Source organism: Prenolepis imparis, unplaced genomic scaffold (assembly GCF_030444845.1).
Source record: "Prenolepis imparis isolate NDT839.2.m4 unplaced genomic scaffold, iyPreImpa1.0 SCAF_7, whole genome shotgun sequence".
NCBI classification, from domain to species: domain Eukaryota; kingdom Metazoa; phylum Arthropoda; class Insecta; order Hymenoptera; family Formicidae; genus Prenolepis; species Prenolepis imparis.
Genome location: NW_028141165.1, coordinates 12078721 through 12103520, shown reverse-complemented (window position 1 = coordinate 12103520; position 24800 = coordinate 12078721). Strand labels below are relative to the sequence as shown.

Here is a 24800-nt window from a genome sequence, read left to right as displayed (position 1 = left end):
TAATTAAAAATAGATTAGATATCTGGAAAGGCAAATTAAATCCGATATCAAAAATAAATTGATCAATAATAAATCGATTCTTTCATAATATCGCAAACACTCTATTTTTAATATTTAAATATCTTTAAGAGTATTATGATAATATATGTAAATTTATGAATATGTGTTTGTATATATGTGTATGTGTATATATGTATAATTAATACTCAATCATATACCGACTAAATTTAAATGTAAAATGCAATTAATTATATATATTTAAAAGGCTGCACATGTCATATATATAAAGTCAATTAAATGATAACAATTATATGTGTCAAAAATTATAATTACTTATTGTATGATCTTTAGTTATGTCAGTAAATTTAATTGAAATTTTTAATTTAATTGAAAATTTATGTGATTTACGTAATGTTCTTGCTATCTTAATTAGGCTTCAATTGGCTGGGCTATCTTTGCTATTATTCAGATATATGCTTAGCTAAAAATGGAGTAATTGACATGCGAAAAATTATTGTTATTATTATCAATAACTAAAAAATCTCTATTTTCATGGTATCGAAGCATCACTATATCACGAACATTTTTTGGTTACAGAGTGTGCGGGCGTGCAAATGTGCAACCGCGTGATCTTCACTCGCGGGCTGGCTGCCTAAGCGATCTCCCCGTTGTTCAGCGGCTACGGCAGCAGGGAGCGACTTTGACCACGGTGAGAACGAGAAGAGAATCCCAGGGGATATTGGTCCGAGGGAGAAACGCAGCCACCCTTATTGCGGTGGGGATCAAAAGAGAGAGAGAAAGCAGAGGAGAGGAACGGAGAGAAAGATAGGGGAAGAGAGAGAACGAGACGAGGGTGAACTTCGATAGAACGAGACGGCAGATCAGAAGAATCTGACGGAGGGTGGGAATGTGCCGATTCAGAGAGTAGTGGGAGAGGCTGCGAGATCGCGGCGGCAAAATACAAGGAGAGGGAGAAAGAGATGGAGAGAGGGAGTGAATGGAAGAAGGGGGAAAGACGAACTCTCCTCTGCAAGAGGGAATCCGACGTGGAGAAAGAGGAAGTCGACCCGCGAGAACGGGACGAGGAGAGCAAGTAGTGTGAGAGAAAGAGCCGGATCCATCAGAGAGGAGAGGGAAACCACGGGGCTTTTGAAAAAGTTTTATCTTGTCGGTGCGCTCGGCCTCTCAGACGCTACCGAACGCCGGTACGGTGTTGTTGGCCACGACGTGGTCGCGCGGCCTCCTCGGCGACGAGTAACGAGTAAAACGGAGCAAAGAACGAAGAGAGGAAGAGAAAAAGTCCAAGTCGTGTGCCGCGATTTCCGGTCTTGGTCGGTCCTTCCGGCATCAGCTTCCGTCCGTTTCGTCCACCCACGCGCTCGCGAACGTTCGCGCGAAAGGACCACCGAGGACCATCGAGCAAGCTCTCGACGAGCGTCATTCACAGGACGAAGAGAGCAGCCGTCCTTGGAGGAATCATTTTTCCATCGCTCGTCTCGCCATGCATCGTCGCTGAGGTGTCCCGTAGTGTCGATCGAGAGAAAGAGCAAGAGGAACGGAGACGGTAAAAAGAGAAAGGAAGAGAGGAAGGTCAGTCAGGAAGAGGACGAAGAGGTCGAGAGAAGTGACTCCTTGCCGGTCGGCGACGGACGACCAGCGACGAGATGAAGAACCGTGTGTTGCTAAAGAGTGCGTTGTTCCTGTTGCTGATCGCGGCGGACGTCCTCGTGGCAGCATCCGAGGTGAGTTTTTAAAATAAATTGTTCATGGTATCCGATCATCTGGTCCCCGAACTCAAATTTCCGGTGTTCGTAACTCGCGAAATTCCTCCTTGAAGCGGACGGTGCTCCGAAAAAAGCTTCGCAGTGATGGTTCGACAATGTTCTCCTTTCGGAAAACTGCACGTGTAATGCTACTGAACGATGATTGAAGAGATATTAATTGACATTTCGTGTCAATTTAATTGCGCGCGACAGGAAAGAATTTTGAGAATGTAACTTATCACTGCAAAACTTTTAAATGACGCTACGAAATAAAAGCTCGTAGTAATATATCATTTAATTCAATATATAAAAAAAAATAATAATCACTTTTAAAATTATTTTGACGATGGAAATTAGATGATAAAAATTCAAAATTATGTTAAATTATAAATTTGTTATCATTCTTGCGAACGTTCGCGAGAATTTATCAGTTGGAAACTCGCGGAGAATTTCCGAAATTCTGCGCGATAATGATTAGATAGTTCATGCGGTTCAATTACCGCGATTATACCTGTTATGTATCTCACTTACGTCTGATGATAAGAATCGCCGCATACCTCACGTGGAAACATACTTATCGTTCTCGTAGATCGTTACGATCGATTCGTATGTTAGAGTGTTACAAATGATCTCCCGCCTTTTTGTAGAGATGTCGAAGGTATCTTCTCTTCCTTCGATTGTATATCATGACACTTTGTCACATTCTTCCATTTGTGTGCAATTTGTGATAGAAAGTTTGCGTAGACGATCCGAGCATCTCTTTGTGCTCCAGCTGTGCTCTGTTTCGTTCGAGCTCTTGATGGTTGAAGAGTCGAAATAAAATCCGATATGAGAAGTCGAAAAAAAATTGATTAATTATTTAAAAGTTCTGCTTATACCAACGCAGGCACCATTGTAAATTCATTAAGTCACCATCTGTATTGATATAGTTATATTATACTTCTTCAACATCTAAAATTTATCATATTCAAATATCCTGCTGTTTGCGATCTTCATGTTAATTTTGGAATTTTTTTGATAATGATGCTTTGCAGTCGTTAAAATGCACGTTACATGAAGAATAAAATAAAATATAACAATGTATGTGTTATATGAATAACACTATATATCTTATGACAATTACAAATATTATTCAATAATTTAAAGTTTGTTCCGCAAACCAGTCGTATAAAAAAAGGATTTTAAATGAGAAACTCGATTTCTTCTTCTCGAGAAAGCATTTGAAGTAAAGTTCTATAATTTTCGGGGGGATTTTATATTCTTTTTTCCGTTTTATTTTTCTAAAATAGAAGAAGATACATTGATTACGTTACACAAAAAAGTCTCTCGATTTAACGACGATCAACAGGTATAGGGAAAGAGGACCAAATGTGTCTCCGTGAATCGTCGAAGATTCGGTAGGATTGGGAAAATACAGATCGAATTGTTATGCGAAACACCGCCGAACTTGTCCGACAATCCGGTACGAAACACTCTAGGATAATTCGCGTGAATCGATTATATTCCGATCACACCTCGAACTCCGTAGATACGATATAAGCAACACAACTTGTGTCATCGCGAACTCGGATCGCTTCTGGAACCCGCCAATCTAGCGAAATATCATTCCGCACGGGGCGAATTTCCGCCGAAGCGACATTTCGTCGACGGACTGACGTGACGATCCTTCAGGTCAGTTTCTTCATAATAACTTCTACAACGCAATTTTTTTTCATGCCTATAATAGCGCGCAAATGAAGACAATCTCGAATTATTGCTAAGAAATTATTTACAGTCAAAAGTTTCTTATATATATGTATATATAATATATAACTTTATATTATATATAATTATATATATATAATTTTATAATCAATTTTAAAACTTTAATATTCAAAATTCGTGAAGATCTTATAAAGATATACATGCATCTTATATATATGCATCTTCTGAAATGTTTTTCTTTCAATTTCTCTTTTTTATGCAATTATTTTTATAATTAGGTCATATTATATATTTTTAATTAGTACTTTAAATTGCTATATATATATAAATTAAAGTGGATTAAATATAAATATTATATGTTTTTCATCAATTAAGAAAATTTTAGATTCCAACTTTGACTCGAGAATTAAGAATATTTATTTTTGAAAAGTAAAATTTACCAAAAATAAAAATATAATTAATTTTACATATAGAAGGAATTATTTATTGTTCCATTTGAAAACCAGACAAAATATCGCTCGGCGTCGTACTGTATTTATCATGATCTAAATAAAGTAATACTGCTTCAAAATGCAACCGCAGCCGCATAAACGATTTACGATATCATTATCGCGTTGCTGAATTGATTTTGGAACCCAAGTAAAATTTTCGACGACACAAATGATCAAATTATAATAGAATAAAACGTATTTCAATCTCGCGCGTGTGCAAATCGATTGAAACAAATACATCTCTGTCACCACTAAATGTGCATCGAGAGACTTCGGTATATCGTCGATCGAAAGACTTGCGTTATAGTATACGTACCTATTTATCATAATAACTTGACAATGATTGCGTTATCTTCCGTCATGAGTATCGAATATCGAGATATCAGCGATAGAAAGGCAAAGCAGCAAGATGTGCAAATTGTAACCCACGATGCAAAAAAAGTTTTCACACTTTATTCGGGCAAATTACGAATCACAAGTGATGCTCTCTCTTCGGAACCTGTAGTGACACATGTGTCTTCCGCGATGTGCGCTATTCGCATAGTAAATGGCTCTATTTGAGTTCCAACACGCTGCTCCAACACGCAGGGTCGCATCCTCGTTGCATTCGTAAATAGCGATGACGCGAAGTTATTGTGAGTAAAAATATTTAAATTTAACTTCGATAAATCTATTAATTCTTGACAGAATATCGCAAACATCGATATTGTTTTGGGAGAAAACAAGTCTAAAGTAATTCTGGAGTAATAATCTGAAATAATAATTTAAAGTATTGAATTAACTCTGTGTACCTGTACGATATAATCGTATCTCGAGAGTAAGCTATGTATAGTAAGTTCTTTTTTAATTCCGAGACCAAATTCGTCAAAGACGTGAGGATTTCAATTCGTGCGTTTTCATGACGATAGAGAAATTTTTTAGGGATAATCGTCCTGATCCACGAGACACTGACTCGATGAATCGCGAGTCGACGAATATTGAATTAAAATAGTTATTCTCGGAACGGCACGTTCGCCACGGTTCGTTGGTAACTTGATTAATTTCGAATCGTTCGATTTGGAGTCGAATTATTATTTCACCGCGCTTACAAATATATTTGCATGCATAGATGATCATTTTGCTAATCGACATTTTGACAACAAGTGTTGTAAGTCGTAAAGCGATATAAGACGCGAAAATGAGCGCGATGATGAAATAGAATGCAAGTGCATCTCCCTCCAGATGTTTTTTTCAACAAGTTTAGTTAAATTATCGTTATCCCGAATTTTATAGAATATAATATAATTTACTAATATATAACTGTGCAATTTTATAAGTGTCAAATATAAATTTTTTAAGTTTATATTTGATAATAATATCTTGCTCCAACATATACACGCATATATACACATATTCATACTAGTCTGAAGATATTATTACTCGCGTTAGTTGATCGTGCTCGATTTATCAACGTACGCATAGAGTGACGCCCTTGGCATAAATTCACCTTATCACAAATTTGTCGATTAGATTCTCTAAAGCTATATACATATCCAAGAGAGAAGAAGAGATGAGAGAGAGAGAGAGAAAGAGGCAATACTATTATTATATTTATAATATATTGCGGAAAGTAATTGTCTAAATTTTTGATTCGACGAATTATCGACAAGCGATTTTACTGCATTTTAATCTCTATCAAGGAACCAACTGTGTCATTGCGACATACAGTGCATATATGTACAGAGAGAAAGCTAAATCCCGACACTTGTCTGACGACTTCTGAATATCGTTAAAACAGAGGCCATACTACAATTTAATTCATCACTTAAGTCTTACTTAGCTGTAACCTCGAATATTCATGTTTCGACATTTTTTATCATCTTAAATAATTTATATGCGCTGACAGTGCATTTTAAAGTACTATTCAAATAAGGACAAAATTGGACAAACATTAATACTCTTTACAATTTAATTAATTTTCTGCTTTAATTAACATTTCTGTTTAATATAAATAAAAATCTTAGATGACAATAAATGTTAATTCAGAAATCGTATAACTCGTGTTAAAAAATAAATTAAAAACCGTGAAAGTTATTTTAATATATGTATATCAAAACAAAATATCGCTTTCTTTGAATTCGTAATTATTATGAAAATTAGTATGTTAGCGTTTCTGAAGAACTCGGCTAAAGCTTTTTCAGTGCTTATATTTATTTATTTTTGTCAAAATATTTCATCGCGAAATCAGCAAGATTTGAGAGATTCTCGTATTCGTTATTTCTCTCATATAGAGGAATAGACCGTCACGATTTTTCGAATCCTCTTCTGGAATATTATCCTTCCGTAAAAATGACGATGTACGCGAAAGAAAAAGTCGCGGTCCTTCTGTTATTGCACCCTTTTTTCTCGCTCCTACCTCCGCCATTCCTGACCATTCTTGCTTGAATTGCGAGGGATTCGCACGGGCGAAGGATTTGAAAGATTTGTATCTTATGAAAAATATGGTAATGCACATAGTGTTGTGGTCTGGCGGCGCATTCGATACAGCACTGTTGCTCTATACCGCAATGCTCCTCTGTCCCAGAGGATTCACATTAAATATTATGTAAAAAAGTCCATTGAAATTCACATTTTTTTTTCTTAACAGTGTATAAACTATATATTTTTTTTTTTAAGTGAAAAATATTTAGAATCTCTTGCAAATTAATTATTATTTAAAAATCTCAAAAACGCGCACACTTGTCGACATATTTTCGGTATAATTTTTGTCCAACCTGACGCGGTTATACGAAGATTGACAGAATATATTTACAGAAAATCATACGGGTCTTCCCATTTAAGTGCATGCAATATCGCATGGTACGGATAATTTGAAAAGTTCAGGTTCCTACATAAATGGAGATCATCATTTACTCTTGCAGGGCTTCATTGAGTAAGGAAGAATTTCAAACTTGCGGTTACAGTGCTTCCACAAGTGCGAGCATCTGCTCGCAAAAATATATATTATAAAAATATATAGCATTAATAAGATTTCTATCGGTAGATGAAATACATAATTAGAATAATTATATTATATAAAAATGATTTATTACGATGGTTTCGATGAAAAAAATTATCAGTTTGTGTTAAACATTTGTTTAACATTATCGCAAGTTTTCGCATATACCAAAGACACGATGAACATAGAGAACAATTACCGAATACAAATTGTGTTAAAAATTCGATTCAGATATATCTTCTTTCAAATTTTGAAAGTTTTAAATTTATATCATTTCTATCATTGCTAATAAATTAGTATCTTTATGGAGAGTTATCCTTCATATTCATAAGCTTAATATACACACGTTAATGATAAGTCTTACAGCGGCTGTAATTTACCCGTGTAACATGTAATTTCCTTATACATATAGTAAAGCATAATATAGCAAAATATGTGACATATTACGCTCGGGAAAAATTGAATAAAAAATTAGATTTTTAAAAAAATAATAGAAATGATTAAGAACGTAAATTAATGACAATATTTTTCCAAAATGTCAGAAAATGCGGGAGAAAAGTATTCTCTAGAAACTTTATTTATTAATTACAATGCATTTATTTATTACATAATAGAGAATCAAGAAGGAAAGAAAAAATGTGTTATAAATATGGAAAACGGCTAAAGTATTTTGCATCGCAAAAGTGACGAAGCGATGAGTGACACGCATAAATTTTTCTCTAAGTAGGTAATTGAGCCTGTGCACGAAAACGATATAAAATGGACAGTTTAAAAATAACTCGAAAATTATATATCGGATAATAACTTTAACACTACACAAGTACACTTATTAAAGAGCCCCGTAAATTTGATCGGTTGACCCTAATGAAGTCATACGGATATTTCAGATGATTCCCACAGGAGCGTGCATGCATTTCGAATACTTAATTGATTGTCGCGTCGAATTAACCCAAATTTAAAGGAACTCATAAATTAACCTCGGTATGATAATTCAACACGATCGTCCGTGCAATCTTATTGCATATGTGTCACTTATTGTTAGTGTGACGCACTTCTTTAACATTTCTGTAACAAACTAATTTATTATAACTATCACACAATCATCTTGAAAAACATTTATTGCGCATGAAAATGAATAAAAATTAAAACGATAGTTTTTAAATGTTACACAGACATAAAATGTATAGTTAATTCATTACATCATTATTATTTTGCACAATGTAATATAATTGTCGATTTGTGAATAATTATGTTATAATTAGCATGTTTCAAGCACTAATGATTCACACATTTAATTATAATCATAATTTCTAATTTCGACATAATTTGGGCGCGTCAATTGAAGTAATACGACATGCAACGCGACAAGTTTTTCGCCTCGCTTTATGGCACTAAAAGGATCAGGCCGGTATCTGATATTACGTAAATTGTCAGGGTCGAAAAATCGGGATGCATGTGGGGAGACGCGAGAGAAAGAAAAAAAGATCGCAAGAAAGCTATAATGCAAGCAGATGGAACGTGAAGGGACCTTCATCCGAGAGGCATGTACGATAAATCGCTTACCTAACCGTGCGAACTCCGCAATGGTGTGCCCGGCAGCTTTAGTCTTTTTTCCACATCATTATGCGCGTTCGCAGGAGCGAATTAATTATTTCAGACGAGCCCCAGGTCCATTTCATCGCTCTCGATAATATTGCGAAACCATATCATGTTACAGCGCGATTATTCGCCTGAGATTAACATTAAAATCTGCTTAATTAATGTTTGTTTCTCTTATCGATTATTACATTTCATCTTATTTCATCGAACGTAATACAAAAGAACATAAATACAGAAAACTACTTGTCTGAATAATATTAAATTCTTTTCGTTAGAGAATTCCAATACGCGTTGAAAAAAAAATTATCGCTTTTTTGTAAAATTTATTTGATCGGTTTGATCAGAGATAGATTAAAAACGCCAGGACCTATCGTTTGCACAGAGTATTCGTTATATGTGACTATGTAATGTGACTATATACTTATCCTATTAAAACTCGATTTTATTTTGACGAAAATTTAATCAAAAACTATTATATAATATACTATTAGATATAGTATAATACGAGTTAATATTTATGCTCATATTTAAATGTCTTATTAATTTTTTATGTATTTAAAAACCGATGAATATATTTGACAGTAATTGGACGATGAATGGCGTTCGTTTATCATGTATTAAAGACATATTCTAATTTCTCCATTAATATCGACTCTCATTACGAACGGATGCGATGCTCAATGCAATATTCTCGCACCATTACTATCATTCGCATCTCTCATGCTGGCTGACGCCTTTTGGAATTCTCGAAAGACTGTCGAGAGAAGTCGTTTGCAAGTACTACTTCTAGTCCTCGAACGGCGGGTACTCGAGGACCGGCGACGAGTGAAACGTTAAGTGTCGTATCGCCAGAAGGGATCTACTTTTTGCTACGTCGGGCCTCACGAACGATTATTTACCGGACACTTGTATAAGTATATCCGCGCGCTGAAAGGACATTTACGTTACTTATGCAGTCTACCACCGGCAATTATCGCTGGACATCGTTCCGTCTCTCTCTTTCCCTTTCGTATAACAGGATATTTTACATCTATAGCGGATGATGAACACACACACACACACACACACAGCAAGGAGATAAATATACAATACAACGCGATATCATGCGCCGTCAATTATAAACGGTTGCCTCAAAAGTTATACGGTGCTTTTAGCTAGAATAATTTAATATTTATAGCTCATGGATATATTAATAATATTACTGAATTCGGAATCCGACCGAACAGAACATAAATTTCTTAATAAATATGAATCGATTTTGTCTGGAGAGAAACTTGAGTTCTTAATTACGAAGTTAGTTAATAATGAAAGTTAAAGTACTGTAACGAAATATCAAAATTCGAGATTAAGTAACACAAGATCATATTATTCAGAAAATTTCAATTACTTTACTCTTACTTTAAGTCTCGAATTTGATGATAACGATACTAAACAGAGATTCTAAATAATTTATGCAATAGAACGGAGGTATCCAACAGTACATTTATATTGAATGATTCTATGCGATCAAACTTGTTTGTACGACGTATATGAGTTAATGGGTTAATCGTGCGGTAGCCCAAGGCTATCTTCGATAGCCTATCGTTGCGATTGTATCGCGCATGATAAAACCCCGCGCTTCCTATATTTCATATTTATCCCAGCCCCTTGGAAAGAAGTCGCGGGAGCTTATTCATTGCGGTCAATTAAGTGTCTTGGACAGAATAACGAAGGCAAGAGTCTCGCCGTCGGTCTCGCGTCTACGGGAGCGGCCGTAAATAGATATGGATAAGAGAGAAGGCACATAAACATCTACTTAGGTCTGCGTGAGGATGCGCGTAGAGTGCGTGCCTTTAATTAAAGTCGGAGCCTGTCCCGTGCCGACCGAACAATTAAGGCGCTTTTATGTACTCAAAATCAACGACATTGTGAGAAGTACATCGCGCGAGATATATATATCTCTCTCTCTCTTTCAATATATATATATATATATATATATATATATATATATATATAATATTCTGACCTGCATTTAAATTCCTGATTTATACAGTGAGAATTAAAATTTATTTTGTTTTAATTCGAGATTCTCGAGTGAGACATCGTCTGCAATCTTGCCTTTATTAATTTTATCTACTTTACTGACGAAAATCAGTTTATACTGTGCAAAAATTGAATTATGCTTATCATATATGAAAGGCCTTTCATATTTGAGCAATTTAAATAAATGCATTAGTATTTATACTCAGATCCAATTGAATAAGTGCATCGATCAGTATGTTATACCTTATGATATTAATTCGAGCCGATAGACTACCGATTTAATGTTTGAAATTGACTACCGAAAATTGTTTAAGCCTTCCTTCTGATGTTAAATAATGTGATTTTACAACAGATAAAATATTCAAATCAAGTTTGACATTAAATCGATATGGAAATTGATGCCCTGATTAATTATTATAATTACGAAGAAAACTGCATATATAATAAATATCCTTAAAATTAACTTTCTCCTGAAAAGTTTTTCTAGTATTTTCTCAAATATAATTATATTTAAACAAAGAATATTCTTAGTGTATATTCTTAGTGAAAGAATATTCTGTTTAAGATTTTTATTTTTATTTGCAAATTTTTAATTTATACACTCAACAATCCTATTATTTATTTACTGTTTTATGCAAATTCTAATTAAGATATAAACTTATTATCTTGATCAACGATAACTTGTCATTTTTTTCGAATACGTTTATATTCGTGCGCTCGGTGAAATCAGCGACGTTTGTTTCTGACGCATCTCGGATGTGACGTAATCGTGGATGTACGGGTGTGGAGTTTTATGCAAACGATTCCGTAAATCATTTCATCCACGCTCCGTCGAGTCGCTCCCAAAAGTCAACCCTCTTTTCTTACCATTTTTCGGACGGGTCTTTCGAAAATGGACCTGCACCGTGACCAAAAGTAACATACATGAAATTGCATCATGAATGTTGAGAGTATATCACCTGCAAATTCGAAATGCTGCGGGATTAAAGATCCAAACTCGAACTAGTTTGCCTCTGCCGAATAAACGGTATCAGGCTCGATTTAATTATTCAAGATATTTCTACTCATATATATTTAATTTTGTATCTGTTTTGTTTCTCTTTCTTTATGCCTTTATATATATATATATATATATATATATATATATATATATATGTATATAATATATACCATTAATGTTATTACTTAAATCTTAAATCAGTTATCAATGCATTTAATGTATATGAATTTTATATACATATACATGACATATGACAATTATGTTTGTTAGGAAAATGCTTGCAGCTATGAAATTGCCTTGAATACGCGGTAATTAGTTCAATTTGTTATCGTAAAAAAAACTGTGTCATAAGCAACACCTTTGTAACTGTATGTTTTGCTATTGATGACGTTCTGTGCAAACAGATCGATAGAGAGAGAGAAGGAAATTAAATGATGCAATGCATTTGGATAATGTATGTACCTACTCTGTTAAGACATCCAAACAAATTTATTCGCTTACATATCTATTAATAAGATCTATATTTTTCTCTCTCCTTTGTTTTACATTATTTGAGATAAAAGAAAATTAAATTATATGATTTGTTTATTAAATTTTACGCGCGCGCGCGTGTATAGAACATTCATTTATTTAGAGAGAACCGTACCGGAAGTTTGAATTTAATATATCCGATATTTCAGAAATAAATTAAAAGTTTATTGAATTACCAATGAGTACAAAACTTCTTCGTCGTGGAGAAATATTGTCATTTCCCTCATTGTATAAAAATAAACATTTCTGGCGCAGAATATTTTGATATACCGTTGCTCAAAGTCATCACGCGTATTACGTACGTCGTATTACAAGCGTTATAATGGGTCGTATATGCCGCACAACAAGTATACCCTCAAAACAAGTAATATGGTTCGGCTGCAGGACGGCATAAATATTATCCGACCGGTTCGCTCGACTAATCGATTTTTCATATAATCCTTATCGGAGTATTAACGTCGCTGAACCTATTCTCGCAGTCGCTTTCAGCTCGTTTCTTCACCATTCCCCTCCCGACAATATGTGTACGTCCGTGTATCTTCCCTCGGGCGAACGGCGCGACTCCTACGATATTGGTCATTAAATTAATCGGATATATCCGGCCGACTTTCGCGGTCGGCCGTAAAATTAAACGGCGATCGAATGTATTCGCCGGTATAAAACCGAAAATAATTTCCATTTTTGGCACGAATTGAATTCATCGGCACGCATCTCTATCTCTTATAGATTTTTGGATAGTTAAATTCAGAGTTTTGACAATAGGTCTGTTTTCGGATAGTCAAATTCAGAGTCCTGACAATACGCCTGCTTCAATCAATCTAGATCGTTTTTATCCGCATAAAATTAACATTTCTAACAGTATTTTTTTTAACCGCAATAAACCGGAATAGCAATAATAATATAAAAATAAAATAATAAAATAAAAAAATAATTAATGTTAATTAAATAATTAAAGGCATTATAAGTAAAATAATCATTTTCCTGTGTGTGAATTATTATAACAATTAATTTGTAACTATAATTTAGCTATTTAGAGATTAAAATGACAAAAGAACTGATTTCTCGTTATTAACTAGTGATTAGACAGAAATATAGCGAGACTATCAGAGTAGTAGAAACAAGACTTTCGCGCGTCAGACTCTAGTCTGGTCAAGTCGGTCGTTATCCCCTGAATAAAGTAACTTCGACGCCCGGGCAGGTAGGATCCCGGCTCGAGCTTTTGCCGCATCTCTACGCATGCACTGGTAAATAACGTATTTGTGCGGCGCATTCACCAGCCCATCCGCCCCCGACTGCCACCGCATTGGCTATTTTCCTAGCCGATACGATACGATGCTTGCTTCAAAGCTGATGCGAAGTTGGGGAATATAAATTGCATAATGAGAGAATTAATTATTAAACTAGCGCCAAATTATGTGTGTGCGCTTATTCGTAATTTATAAAATATAAAGAACTCTGAATAGTCGAATTTGAAGAATCTTACATCAACACTATCTATATATGAATTATAAATGAATCGCGAATACGCACAGAGTCTGGCACGAGCATTAGGCTCAATTGCTAAATCATGATATATTAGTCATTTTATAAATCTTATATTTGCATCTGTCGGTTCTGCTTATTTTCGCTTTTGTGAGTAAATGAACGATTTGAAAAACGAATCTCTCTTGTGAATTTTTGTAATATTATAAATTCTTCGAATTCTTGATGTATGTAAATAATATATGTCGTTAAAATTGCAGAAAGTAAAAAATGTATTTTTGTCTAGAGTCAGTGTAAAAGGTGTATTTTTTGTCTAGAGTCACATGTTAGAAATAATTATAATATATAACAAGATAATCGAACGATACTTGTCACCGCGCGTAAATGAGTTATTTAATATTCTAAACATAGTACTCATTAGTCACGGATGAAATGTCGATGATAATATTGCATAAATACCTATATATATTACATAAAATATACGCAATTTAATAAATCCAAGAGCATGCGGCGCACATCCAAAGGTGAATCAAATCTTATTCATTTGATTTAAGTAGAAAGATATACGAATCAAACAGATGATAGAGAAAGAGAGAGCCCGTGTCGCTGCACGAATTATCCCGCCCCAGAAAGAAGGAGGCAAAAAGAAAGGGTCCCATCAGGACTGTCTTGTCTGAAACGTGGGCGGGTAAAACTGGTTCTCGCGTGTCCACTGAAAGAAACGAAGAAAGAGCGCCTTGTCTCTACCTGAGAGATGAGATCTCTCTCGTTTCACCAGAGAAAACCACCGGAGGAAGTAAAGAGAAGCTGACCCGTGCTCGTGTCAACCAGGTGCACGTGTGTTTCCCACCCTACGTATTCATGCGAAGTCGCGATTCTAACGTGATCCGCTTGTTCGGTCCGTGCCGTAGGGCCTGCATTCGCAAAGATCAGTCGCCTTACGAACCGGAGTCGAGTTCATGGCAACACCGTTGTGTCGCCGTCCCATCGTGCCGATCCGGTATGTGAGTCAGACGTGCCCCCATACGTGGGCCTGTTCGTATGCATATGCGCCCGAGGCAGAGGACGAGGGGCCCGCGCGCTCGAGTCTTCTCCTTCTCTTTTCTCCCTTGCCGCGAGACCGCGACTCGATATGCGGCTTCGCGTTTAGCATGTAGAGTGTTAATAATTCCCTTCTTGCTGTCGGACGAACAGTAATTTTCCATTTTGGAATTCTCCACCTCGGAGATTAATTGCACCGTAGAAAACGTAGTCAAAATTATATGGAGTTCTTAAAGAAAAAAAAGGTATTATCTACGATAATACTGATAAATATTGATCTTAAACTCGATGATTCTATCGCCATGCCGCGATCATTATGTTTTGCTCACAGAGCACCATTGAAATAAGTAGAAGGAGAGAGAGTCAAATTACCACATCACTTAAGTTACTTAATATCAATCAAAAAATATGGGGCGCGAAAATGAAGAAAGAAAGAGTCCGTAAATAGAGTTTAATGTATGGTATAAACGAAAACGACGTCATGCTCCTTGTTTCTGATATAACTGATATTTTTGCTCTTTTATTAACCTCTGTGACATCTCGAATGTTTAAACTCGTAATTCGCACTGTTAGATACATTTTAACTGAGCTTCGTCATAATATAGATCATTGAACTTTCTGATTGTGAGAGGAGAATCATTTTAGAAATAAAAATTCCGCAGAACAGATTTGTATTAGAATGTGTAAACAACTTTATTTTGATGTTACTAAATAGGAGTGATAATTCTTTACTAATTGTTTAAGGAAGAAAAATATATTATAAATTTAATTGTTTTATGAATTTTTTATTAATCTAAAATATAAATATAAATATATATATATATAATGCACGAAAAATGTAATTATTTTGTTTCGTATTATTTCATTGCGTAAAGATATCCCTAAGTAAGTTTTATTTTAACATATATGCTGTTTCATTAAAATACCTATCAACCAGCTGATTACTATTTAATTGACGCTTAGAACTTCCAAGTTGATAGTTAATGCATTCCATTGAAATTATTATCTATAAAAAAAGATGTGATGTATTTGTTGCGCAATAGCATTATAAAATTTCTGAGAAATAGCGCAATAATATCATAATATAATTTCTAAGAAGTAAATCCTGTACATATTATATAGAGAAACTATAAGTACAAAGTTAATACAATGTAGCATCAAAATTAAGTTTAAAATCGAAGTCAGGTTCAGGTTCAAGTGTATGCAAGATTATCGCAATTATCGCCGAGCTTATTATTGAGGGAGCAATTTTCTTGCAGAACAGTGTTTCCCATACAAAGTTTTCGAAAAGACTAGCTGCACTGTCTCAAACTCAAATTCTCAAGAATGTATCCTGAATTCATAGATAGTGTGAATAATATAATGTAAAAAATATGTATGAACGTAAACTTTGACGCATTTTTTTTCATTCATTGTTAAATTCATTGTAAAAAGCAATAAAGAGGAAAGAAATTTGTGATAAAACATCGCGCGAGATTCAAGTTATCTGTCAGATGCAGAGATTGTTGAAAACAATGATCGAAATTAAAAAGAACCAGTTACACATCTTTAGTTTCGTGCAAAAATACAAAAATTTTTTTATTTAAAAATCTAAAATTTTAAATCTTTTTTATACATCAATATAGAAAATATTTTGAATTTTATTTAAAACTCTGTTTTTGTGCTTTTATGAAGCTTTTTCCTAATGTTTTTTATATTGTTTGAAATACATTAAAAATGTCATTAAAATATTATCAGGAGAGAAAAAGTTACCTTTAGCAGCAAATGAATGATATAAACATTTGCAAATAATGACCTAATGACTAGGTTTATTTAATTTGACAATTGGGCTTCGTCGCAGAACTATTCTCATATAATTAAAATCGTTTTAAGTCGTAATTTTTCAATTATATGTCTGTGTGTATATATAATATATAATGTACATATATATATATATATATATATATATATATATATATATATATGTATTTCTGTGATTGTCTATCCTTAATAAAAGCTAGTTTATAACATATAGAAAGCAGACAATACAATCTATATTCAGTTTATATTCTGTAATTTTTCTTTATTTTACTTTCGTCGGAGAGTCGAATTACCTTGGCCAAAATTAGCACGTCTCCAAACTTATAATCGTTGTCTGCGAAGTCTATCCGCCATGAGATTAAAATATCAAATAAAAGATTCATATTATTAGCTGACGTGATTCGTTATATTTGACTATTCTTAGATATCTTCCTTAGGTTTTCCTTCCTTCCCGACGTGAACCTAAGATACAGTCTCTCTACACAAATATTCATTCCTCTTTAAAGCATGAGAGTATTATAAAGTTATTACAAATAAATTAGTGCACTAAAACTACAAATAAATTAATGCACATTAATAAATTAATGAATATATTTTTCTGTTTCCTACATTTGTCAAACAAATTTAAAAAATTTAAGATCATAAATTTTGGAACGTCTCGAATTTCGTAAAATTAATATGTTTTACTGCATTACTCTTATTGCGTTTGATTTCATCAAACTTGTGTGTGTTTCCATATTTGCTGAAATTCCGTTTAATTCGCTAAAATGAACCTTTATTGTCTTCCGGAAGTCTTGCTGGTATGCAAAACTGGAGAGTTTACACACTTTACGATTAGGATCAAACGAACATCTTTCTCGTTTGTTTAAACAATCTCTGACCATACTGCAAATAAAATCCTGCAGATAGGAACCGTTTCGTTTCTCCGAATGGTCTAAGATTTATAGCTCGATCAAGTTTATGAGATGCTCGTGTGACTACTATCCCTCGAAACTGCCAGTCGACCGTTTTTTCTCCTCGTCAGCCTATAAATCGCATTTTTAGAAAGTCTTACGTCATGCAACGCAATTGGATTCGTAGTTGGGCGCGGTTATGTGAGAACCGCATGCAAAGATTTGAAAAAATAATTCCCTAAATTAAATAAGTTGAACAAGAGCAAAAAAATATTATATTATCTCGAAATATAATATCATCTTAAAATATTATTCTTTTGAGCTAGAAAATATGCAAAGACGAAAACTTATAATGACTAAAACAATTGGATTCGATCTATAAAAATGCGGTATTACGATAAAAATATATGACAAAAATAATGTTTAAGCATAAAGCTAAATTATTAAAGAATATTTTTTTAAACCTCGATTATTGAATCATAAATTGTTTTATCCCATTTAAGATATATACAGCTACGCATGAATGAAACTGAAATTAATAATTAAATATACACTATAGAAAAATTTTATAAAATCTTGCAAGTGGCTGCGACACAAGTATAGAATGTAGTTTGCTCGTATCACGCAGCACGTCATCGACTATTAAACAAATCGAGCTCGCTTATTGCTATTCGTTGAAGAAGCCAGACGCATCTTTATTGCCGTTGATACGTCGATGAAGGATCTCATCCGAGATCGTTTCTCGCAAAAGGGAGGCTGCAACGATTCTGGGAACGACGTTAACATTTACTGATGATCGACAAATCTTGTCGGACGTGAAATTAACGCGGATGAAATGACATAATTCGGTTCAAAAATTCTATAAAAAATATATAAAGCGATATTGAAGCAACCAGCCGTCTGTCGAGAAGAATTTTCGTTTGTTTATTTTTATTCTTATCACATATTGTGTATGTATATCTTGTTTTGCATTATATCATTTGATATTATGATTCTTATTGTAATGCAACGCTACAGTGAAAATAAGAATTCATGCTTAGCACCCGCACAGAACACACTCTGACAACTCATGCATTAACTGCAGTCTCCTCCAGTCTCTTGAGTGCAATGAGCCTTCTCTGATTCTAATCAGTAAACCATTCATTCATTGCCTTCAACAGACTCAAGAGTTCAATGTTTGCATGATTTTTTGTACGCGCCATGTATAATTGTTAAATTGTTGCCAAATTTTTTTGTGTTTACGTCTAAAAAGTCAAATAAATTTATTTTTTTTTTTTTATTAATAACACAAATTTCTGCATATTTTGAGTATAATCTGCATGGATTGAAAAACTCCAACAATTGAGTTTTTAACAAATAATGAAAATGTAGACCTCCCCCCCTAAATGATAAAAGCTATTTCGAAAAAAAAATCTATCGATTCAACCCCTCTCTTCTCTTTTTCTCTCTGTCTCTTTCTCTTTGATGAGATATTTTATTTAAAGCAAATCTCTCTCCACGCTCTTAATATATTTAATGCATCATAAATATACTTTCATACTCCATGGCGATCATTTCTATAATTACAATGTGCGTAGATATCGTGTTCTCGCAACCTTATCAGCGCGATATTACTTCACACAGTAAGACATTGTGCCCTATTTTCGCACCGATTAAACGAAATGATTGATGTATCAGTGAAATCTTTATCTCGTAATGGATAACGAAATAATAAAATTCATATTAATAATATTATCATTCAGGAATAAACAATGTGTCTATGTCTTACGATCACTTCGAGACATCGCTACAATCGAATCCCGGCGAACATTTCTCAAGATCGAGGCGTGTACGCGGTTACGTGGATGCAGAATGGGTCGATTGTGAAAAAAGTACGGTGTCAATAAATTCTGCTTTATCTGCCGCCATAAATCCGTGCGCCAGCCTTTGAGGCTCGATGAAGCATGCAAGCATGTCGTACTGTTGGGAGCCTGCGTGTATGCACGTATTCGCCACGGGCACGCGTTTATATACACACGTAAGGATATCCGTGCGTTTTCCGTCAAGTTGCACTCTGGCTGCTGATTCTATTTGATTACTCGTTATTAAATTGTCCATGTAATAATACATCAGATATACTGATCAAGGTTAACGATGAATTTCCGTCAATGCTAAATAAGCAATCTGTAAAAGTCAAGCTAGAGCTTAACACCTGAACGAACTGATATACAGAGATTATGATTTTGCGACAATCTTAATATTCTCTAATTAGTTTCAAAAAATTTAAATAATAAAAGATAATAATTGGAATTCGCATTTTTTTCGAGAATAAAAATTTGCAATTTTTGGGGGGACAAGTATTTTTTTCATTCATATATTGTTAACAAGATCGTGCCCGTAATACTCCGTTAAATGTTGCACATTATTTTGTTGGACGATTGCACGTCCTTAATACACACGACATTAGTTGTAGGTCATACCAATAATTTTCTACGATTGTTAAATTAAAATGGCACACAAACGGTACACCGCGACGAAGAGGGATATAATCGAGAATACGTGAGAGCCGCGCGATTGCAGAAATTACCTGCCAAGTCCACTAAGTGCGTGCAAACATCAGCAAACCGAACACCCAAGCTGACACAAAAAGACTACCTATGTCACGGTACGAGTGACGGAGTTGGCGTATCTCTGAAAACTAATCGCCGGAAAAGACTTGGCCGGTGGCGGCCACCGGCATCTTATGCAAGACGTAATTTACATATTTAGTATATAGTGGACGAACGCGGTGCTTACGTAATGATGACAATGTCATATCGATGATTTGCACAGTTATCTCGTAAAATGTTAACGGTTTAGTCGCGCTGCATATGGAGCAGGCGGGATACATGCGATCATCGAGCAAAATTAAAACCTGCACTTGGGAGTTACATGAACGTTTAAATATTAATGAGAATGATAACTTCTCATCGATATATACTGACGCATATATTACTCAATCATGCTAAAATACTCATGAATAACATTAATTTCGACATGAAATTATCCTCGAATATATGTGCGTACGTGTGTCTTTTCTGTGACATTCAAACAAATCTAAAATATTAATTATGCAAAATTATTTTAATGTCATAGAAAATTATTCAATATATCGATGAATATATTTAAATAGAAAAAAATTTTTATTTGTCGATTTCTTCTCTTTTGACACATAATTTTATCTAATACGTATTTCGCTCAGTGAGATTTGAAACGTGTGTGACAAGTGCCGATTCTTTTGTCTACTATATTCGAAGTAAATCCGCTAACGAATGCGCGATTAGCGGAATACGATGGAATGCCGATGGAGGAGCGCGAATCTTGAAGCGAAGAAATGCGTTAATTGCCGTTAATTTTGTCCGACAAGACTGTGGGCAATGAAAAGCGAATATACGTTCGCGGCAATTATCATGAGGGGATCTTAACGAGAAACGTCAGACGGACTTACAACCGTATAATCTCACCTTGTGTATTCGTCCGCACTTTTTTCAGATTCGGGAGAGGAAGAATATCAGAATAATGTGTGAGAAAATTATAGCAGTCACACGTTTTTATACAGCATTATATAGTTACAATCATTTTGGGTTAATCTTATTGTAAATTTAAAACCTGATCAAATATTGCTTGTTCAGAAATGAAAAAGGGACATGCGCGATATAGTTCTCGTTATTTTAACTTTCGTTATAAGGAGAGATTCATTAATCATTGTCGTTTGTTGAATCGTTTATTGAGGCAACGATAATTAAATAATGTCATCGCACTTGAAGATTGTGTAGTACTTGAAATAAAAAATAAAAATTTCAAGTATTTGATCACACAAATCACCCCGTGCTACGGACAAAATACAATCTAACAATTATGCAGTTGCGAAACGACTCGTTATATCTCGGCGACAAAGTTGGAAGTGCATATGCGTCCGCGTATCGCATATTATTTGTTCCATTGTACATACACATACGCGTATGACATAATATATGTCTGACGTCGATCCAAATGTAGGCGGTGACATCATGTGCGTATTCTCATGAACTGCCTTGATCGTTTATTTATGAAATTACAATGATTTATCCGCGATCGCGTTCGATCCGATGCGGTAGTACTGCGGCGAATAAATTTGCAAATATAAACCGGTTTATTTTGTCTTATTATTGCATACTTATAATTAGTTTTTTCTCCGGTTAATTTACAATTGCTTGTGGCACGTGCAGCCACTGCATCGCATGACGACAGTGAAAATGTTAAAAAAATTGATTGATATTTAGATTTATATTGTTCGATAATAACGATAATTACATTTGCAAATAATTAATGACGTTCGTAATTACGCACTTATTAGTTGTCTATAATCTGCAAAAAAGGGTTAAAAAAGAAATACGTTTTGCATTTGCAGAAGTTATTGTTTAAAAAATTATTATAACATTATTCCTAAGGTAAATATTGCCATATTAATTTAAATTGCAAATATGATATTTAAAAAGTATGATTTATTTAAATCGGTAACTTCATCGATATGTTATGTAGGATTGAAGGTATCTAAAAGTCACGAGGCGTGATTATATTCAATGTTCTTCTACATCACATGGTTGATGTAACAGTCAATAAATCATTAGTAATGATTTAATTGAGTGCAAAATTATCGCTGTATAAAGATCAGTCTTACTATCTGATATATCGTAATAGCGCCACTTTATATGCGTCATCCGTGATTATTATATAATTCTGAGAAATTCAATATACAAAATTAAATTTATTAAAATTTTTTTAAATAGTTTTATATATTTTTTATATATTAATAAATAATAACCATATTGCAATAATATAGGAAAAATGATTAATAATTAAAAATTATAATAATATAAAAAAATAAAACTAATAATAAAAAAATATATTTTTTATTTTTGTAATAGACGTTTTATATCTCATATGTGTCAATAATCTTAAACTAGCATTTTATAGCACAGAATGCCGTCTTACGACAATCTATGATCACTTAGCGCCGTTTTTTGTGTCACGGGACCTATTATTGTCAGATCTATGAATAGATACATGGATTAACATAACCGACAGCGTGTAAACGGCTCTTCCTCTATTTGTAACTCCTTTATATTCTCTCTCCGATGTTTGCGCGTGCTTCGATAAGGCGCGACGTATCTAAATCGCGTGAATCACCGACCAGAATCTAAAGTGATGTTGCAGAATACTCGACCGCAGTGATTAACTAGATAGTCGTAACAATAATTATTCATGATACACTTGTATCAATGCTCCCAAAATATTTGCTCAAAATTGTATAATTATATTTTATAATTATTATATTATTATTTTATTAAAATAGTATTGCATAAAATACAGGTCTGAAAATCACATTTTACTGTTAGAATCGGAGAATTTTATGGAAGTACTCGGAAGAGACGCACTTTTAAAGAGTCTGTCCTCGAGAAAAGTCGATTTAAATGACACGAACCATGATGCGATCATTAGAGATGCGCATGCACGCGCAGCAATACGAAGTTAATCAGACGCAATGCTGACTACTTGTCGAAACGTTTAACGCATCTCGCATATTCAAAGTATCCCGCACAAATGAATGTTTGTAGGTAGATATTTATACACGCGCATGTATGTATATACGTGTGCGAGAATGCCCCCAGGAGGCCACGCGTGACTTAATGCAGTGGTCTCGCATAATTCGTTCCAAGTATAGAAGGGCGTCACGGACGCACTCGTTTCCTAGTTTTCGCATCTTGTAGTCCTCGAATACCGCACCGTCGCGTCTTAGGCTATATGTGTGCATTAGTCTCTCATTAATTAAGTTATCTCTTCAAAATAAATCAGGATTATAAAAGGAAAAATTTACATAATAGAAAATATAAATTAAAGTGCTTTCTTTTGGGTGTGTCTCTCTAACTCTCTACTTATTTCTATCTCATTATGTTACTTTATTTTATATGTATATGTGTGGTATATGTGAGAGAGACAGGATTTTGTTAAAATAATTTTTACTTATTTTGTGTAATTACATAATGGCGTGAAAAAATCTACAAGTAAAAAAGAAGATTGACTTTTTTATCAAGATTTTCTCCTGGATTTTTAGATTATCTTGATTTCAATTTCTAATTTGCGACATTGCAATCGGAATTTTCTAAAATCATACTTGCAATTTGTATGCCCAAAGCGCACACATTCTATCGCCGCTTAATCATATATTTCGTCTCAGACGAGCTTCCTTCACTATTCAATCATCTTGCTGAGTGTGCTATTGAATTATTAGAGAGAATTACGGTAAATGGAGTGTCCCGCCGCTGCAATTATTTACAATGTACCCTATTCTTTATCGCCGTACGCCTGAGGGCTGTGAAAACATGGTTTCTACTTCTCTTCGCGCCGCTGAAGGTTAATAGCGTAATACATGACGCCCAGAGTTCTCTTTATCTCGTAGCTTTGTCAGCGCCGTTTTCTGCTTTCGCGCCGCGTGTGGTATGATATATGCGCCGAGCTCTTGCTTAGGTAACGGCGACGGTCAATGTACTTTGGGTGCACAGAATCGGCTTGACTTCTTCGTGCACGCTCACTATTTTGCAATATAATCAAATCAGTTAAAAGATATCAAACGTAAACGTTCAATTATCTTTCTTCGTTATCTTTATAATTGAATTAAAAACTTAATAAGGGATAATAATTATTCCCATCTACACAGAAATATACTGAATTAACGTAGGAAATATTACGGTCCACAAGAAAACAGATATTGAACGAAAATTTAACCAAGTTATAAATATGTTTCAAAAATAACATTTTAAAAATAACATGTATGTGAAAATAGAAGACGGAAGGAAGTTTGTTTTTTCTTTTTTTTCATAGAGAGGAAAAAAGAGAGAAATGCGACGCGAGCACTTCCACGTTTGAGAAAAATATCCTCTTTTCCTACACGCGTGGTATTTAGGTCAGCCTTATCTTTCGCCTATATCGAAGTTAATTGCAGATGTTAATATAGATTACGTATAACACATCTGTGCGTCTAAGCCAACCTGTACGTTTGCTCACGTGGGCATATGCGTACACGCGCTACACTACCGAATACATATATGCGTACCCCGGCGATCGAAATTTTTGCTCCATTTTCCCTTTGTTTTTTTTCTTTATCATCATATTCTCGGCGTCTAGCCATCGTTTAATTTAGTTCTCTTCACTATCGTCGAGGACGATAACGTGTCTGACACAGGAGACGAAAAGGATATGGCTCACTGTGAGAGTAACGAATTATTTTTGTTTTTAATAAGAATATATCAAGAATTATGATTATTTCTTTTTATTTCTTTTTATTCTGGAGAATATTTTGTATAAATATAATTTTAAATAATTTTAGTCTGTTATAATATATTTTTATATTATGCATTTATCTTATATTTTTATATTATGCATTAATCTTATATTAATTATATATAATATTTTACATAAATTTTCCTTTTTATATATAAC

General features: G+C 34.1%; 1 protein-coding gene across 8 annotated transcripts in view; it reads left to right on the top strand.

Moving 5' to 3' along the window:
* The first annotated feature begins 597 nt into the window (after positions 1–597).
* Trol (terribly reduced optic lobes) overlaps positions 598–24800 on the top strand; it is a 157158-nt gene continuing 132955 nt past the window's right edge. For 6 of the 8 annotated variants that reach the window (XM_083042631.1, XM_083042630.1, XM_083042629.1 and 3 more), the window contains exon 1: positions 598–1742. In XM_083042631.1, coding sequence (XP_082898757.1) covers positions 1665–1742 — 78 coding nt within the window. In that variant the 5' untranslated portion in view covers positions 598–1664. The remainder of the gene's footprint in view (positions 1743–24800) is intronic. The other 2 variants (XM_083042634.1, XM_083042632.1) reach the window with 1 other exon arrangement.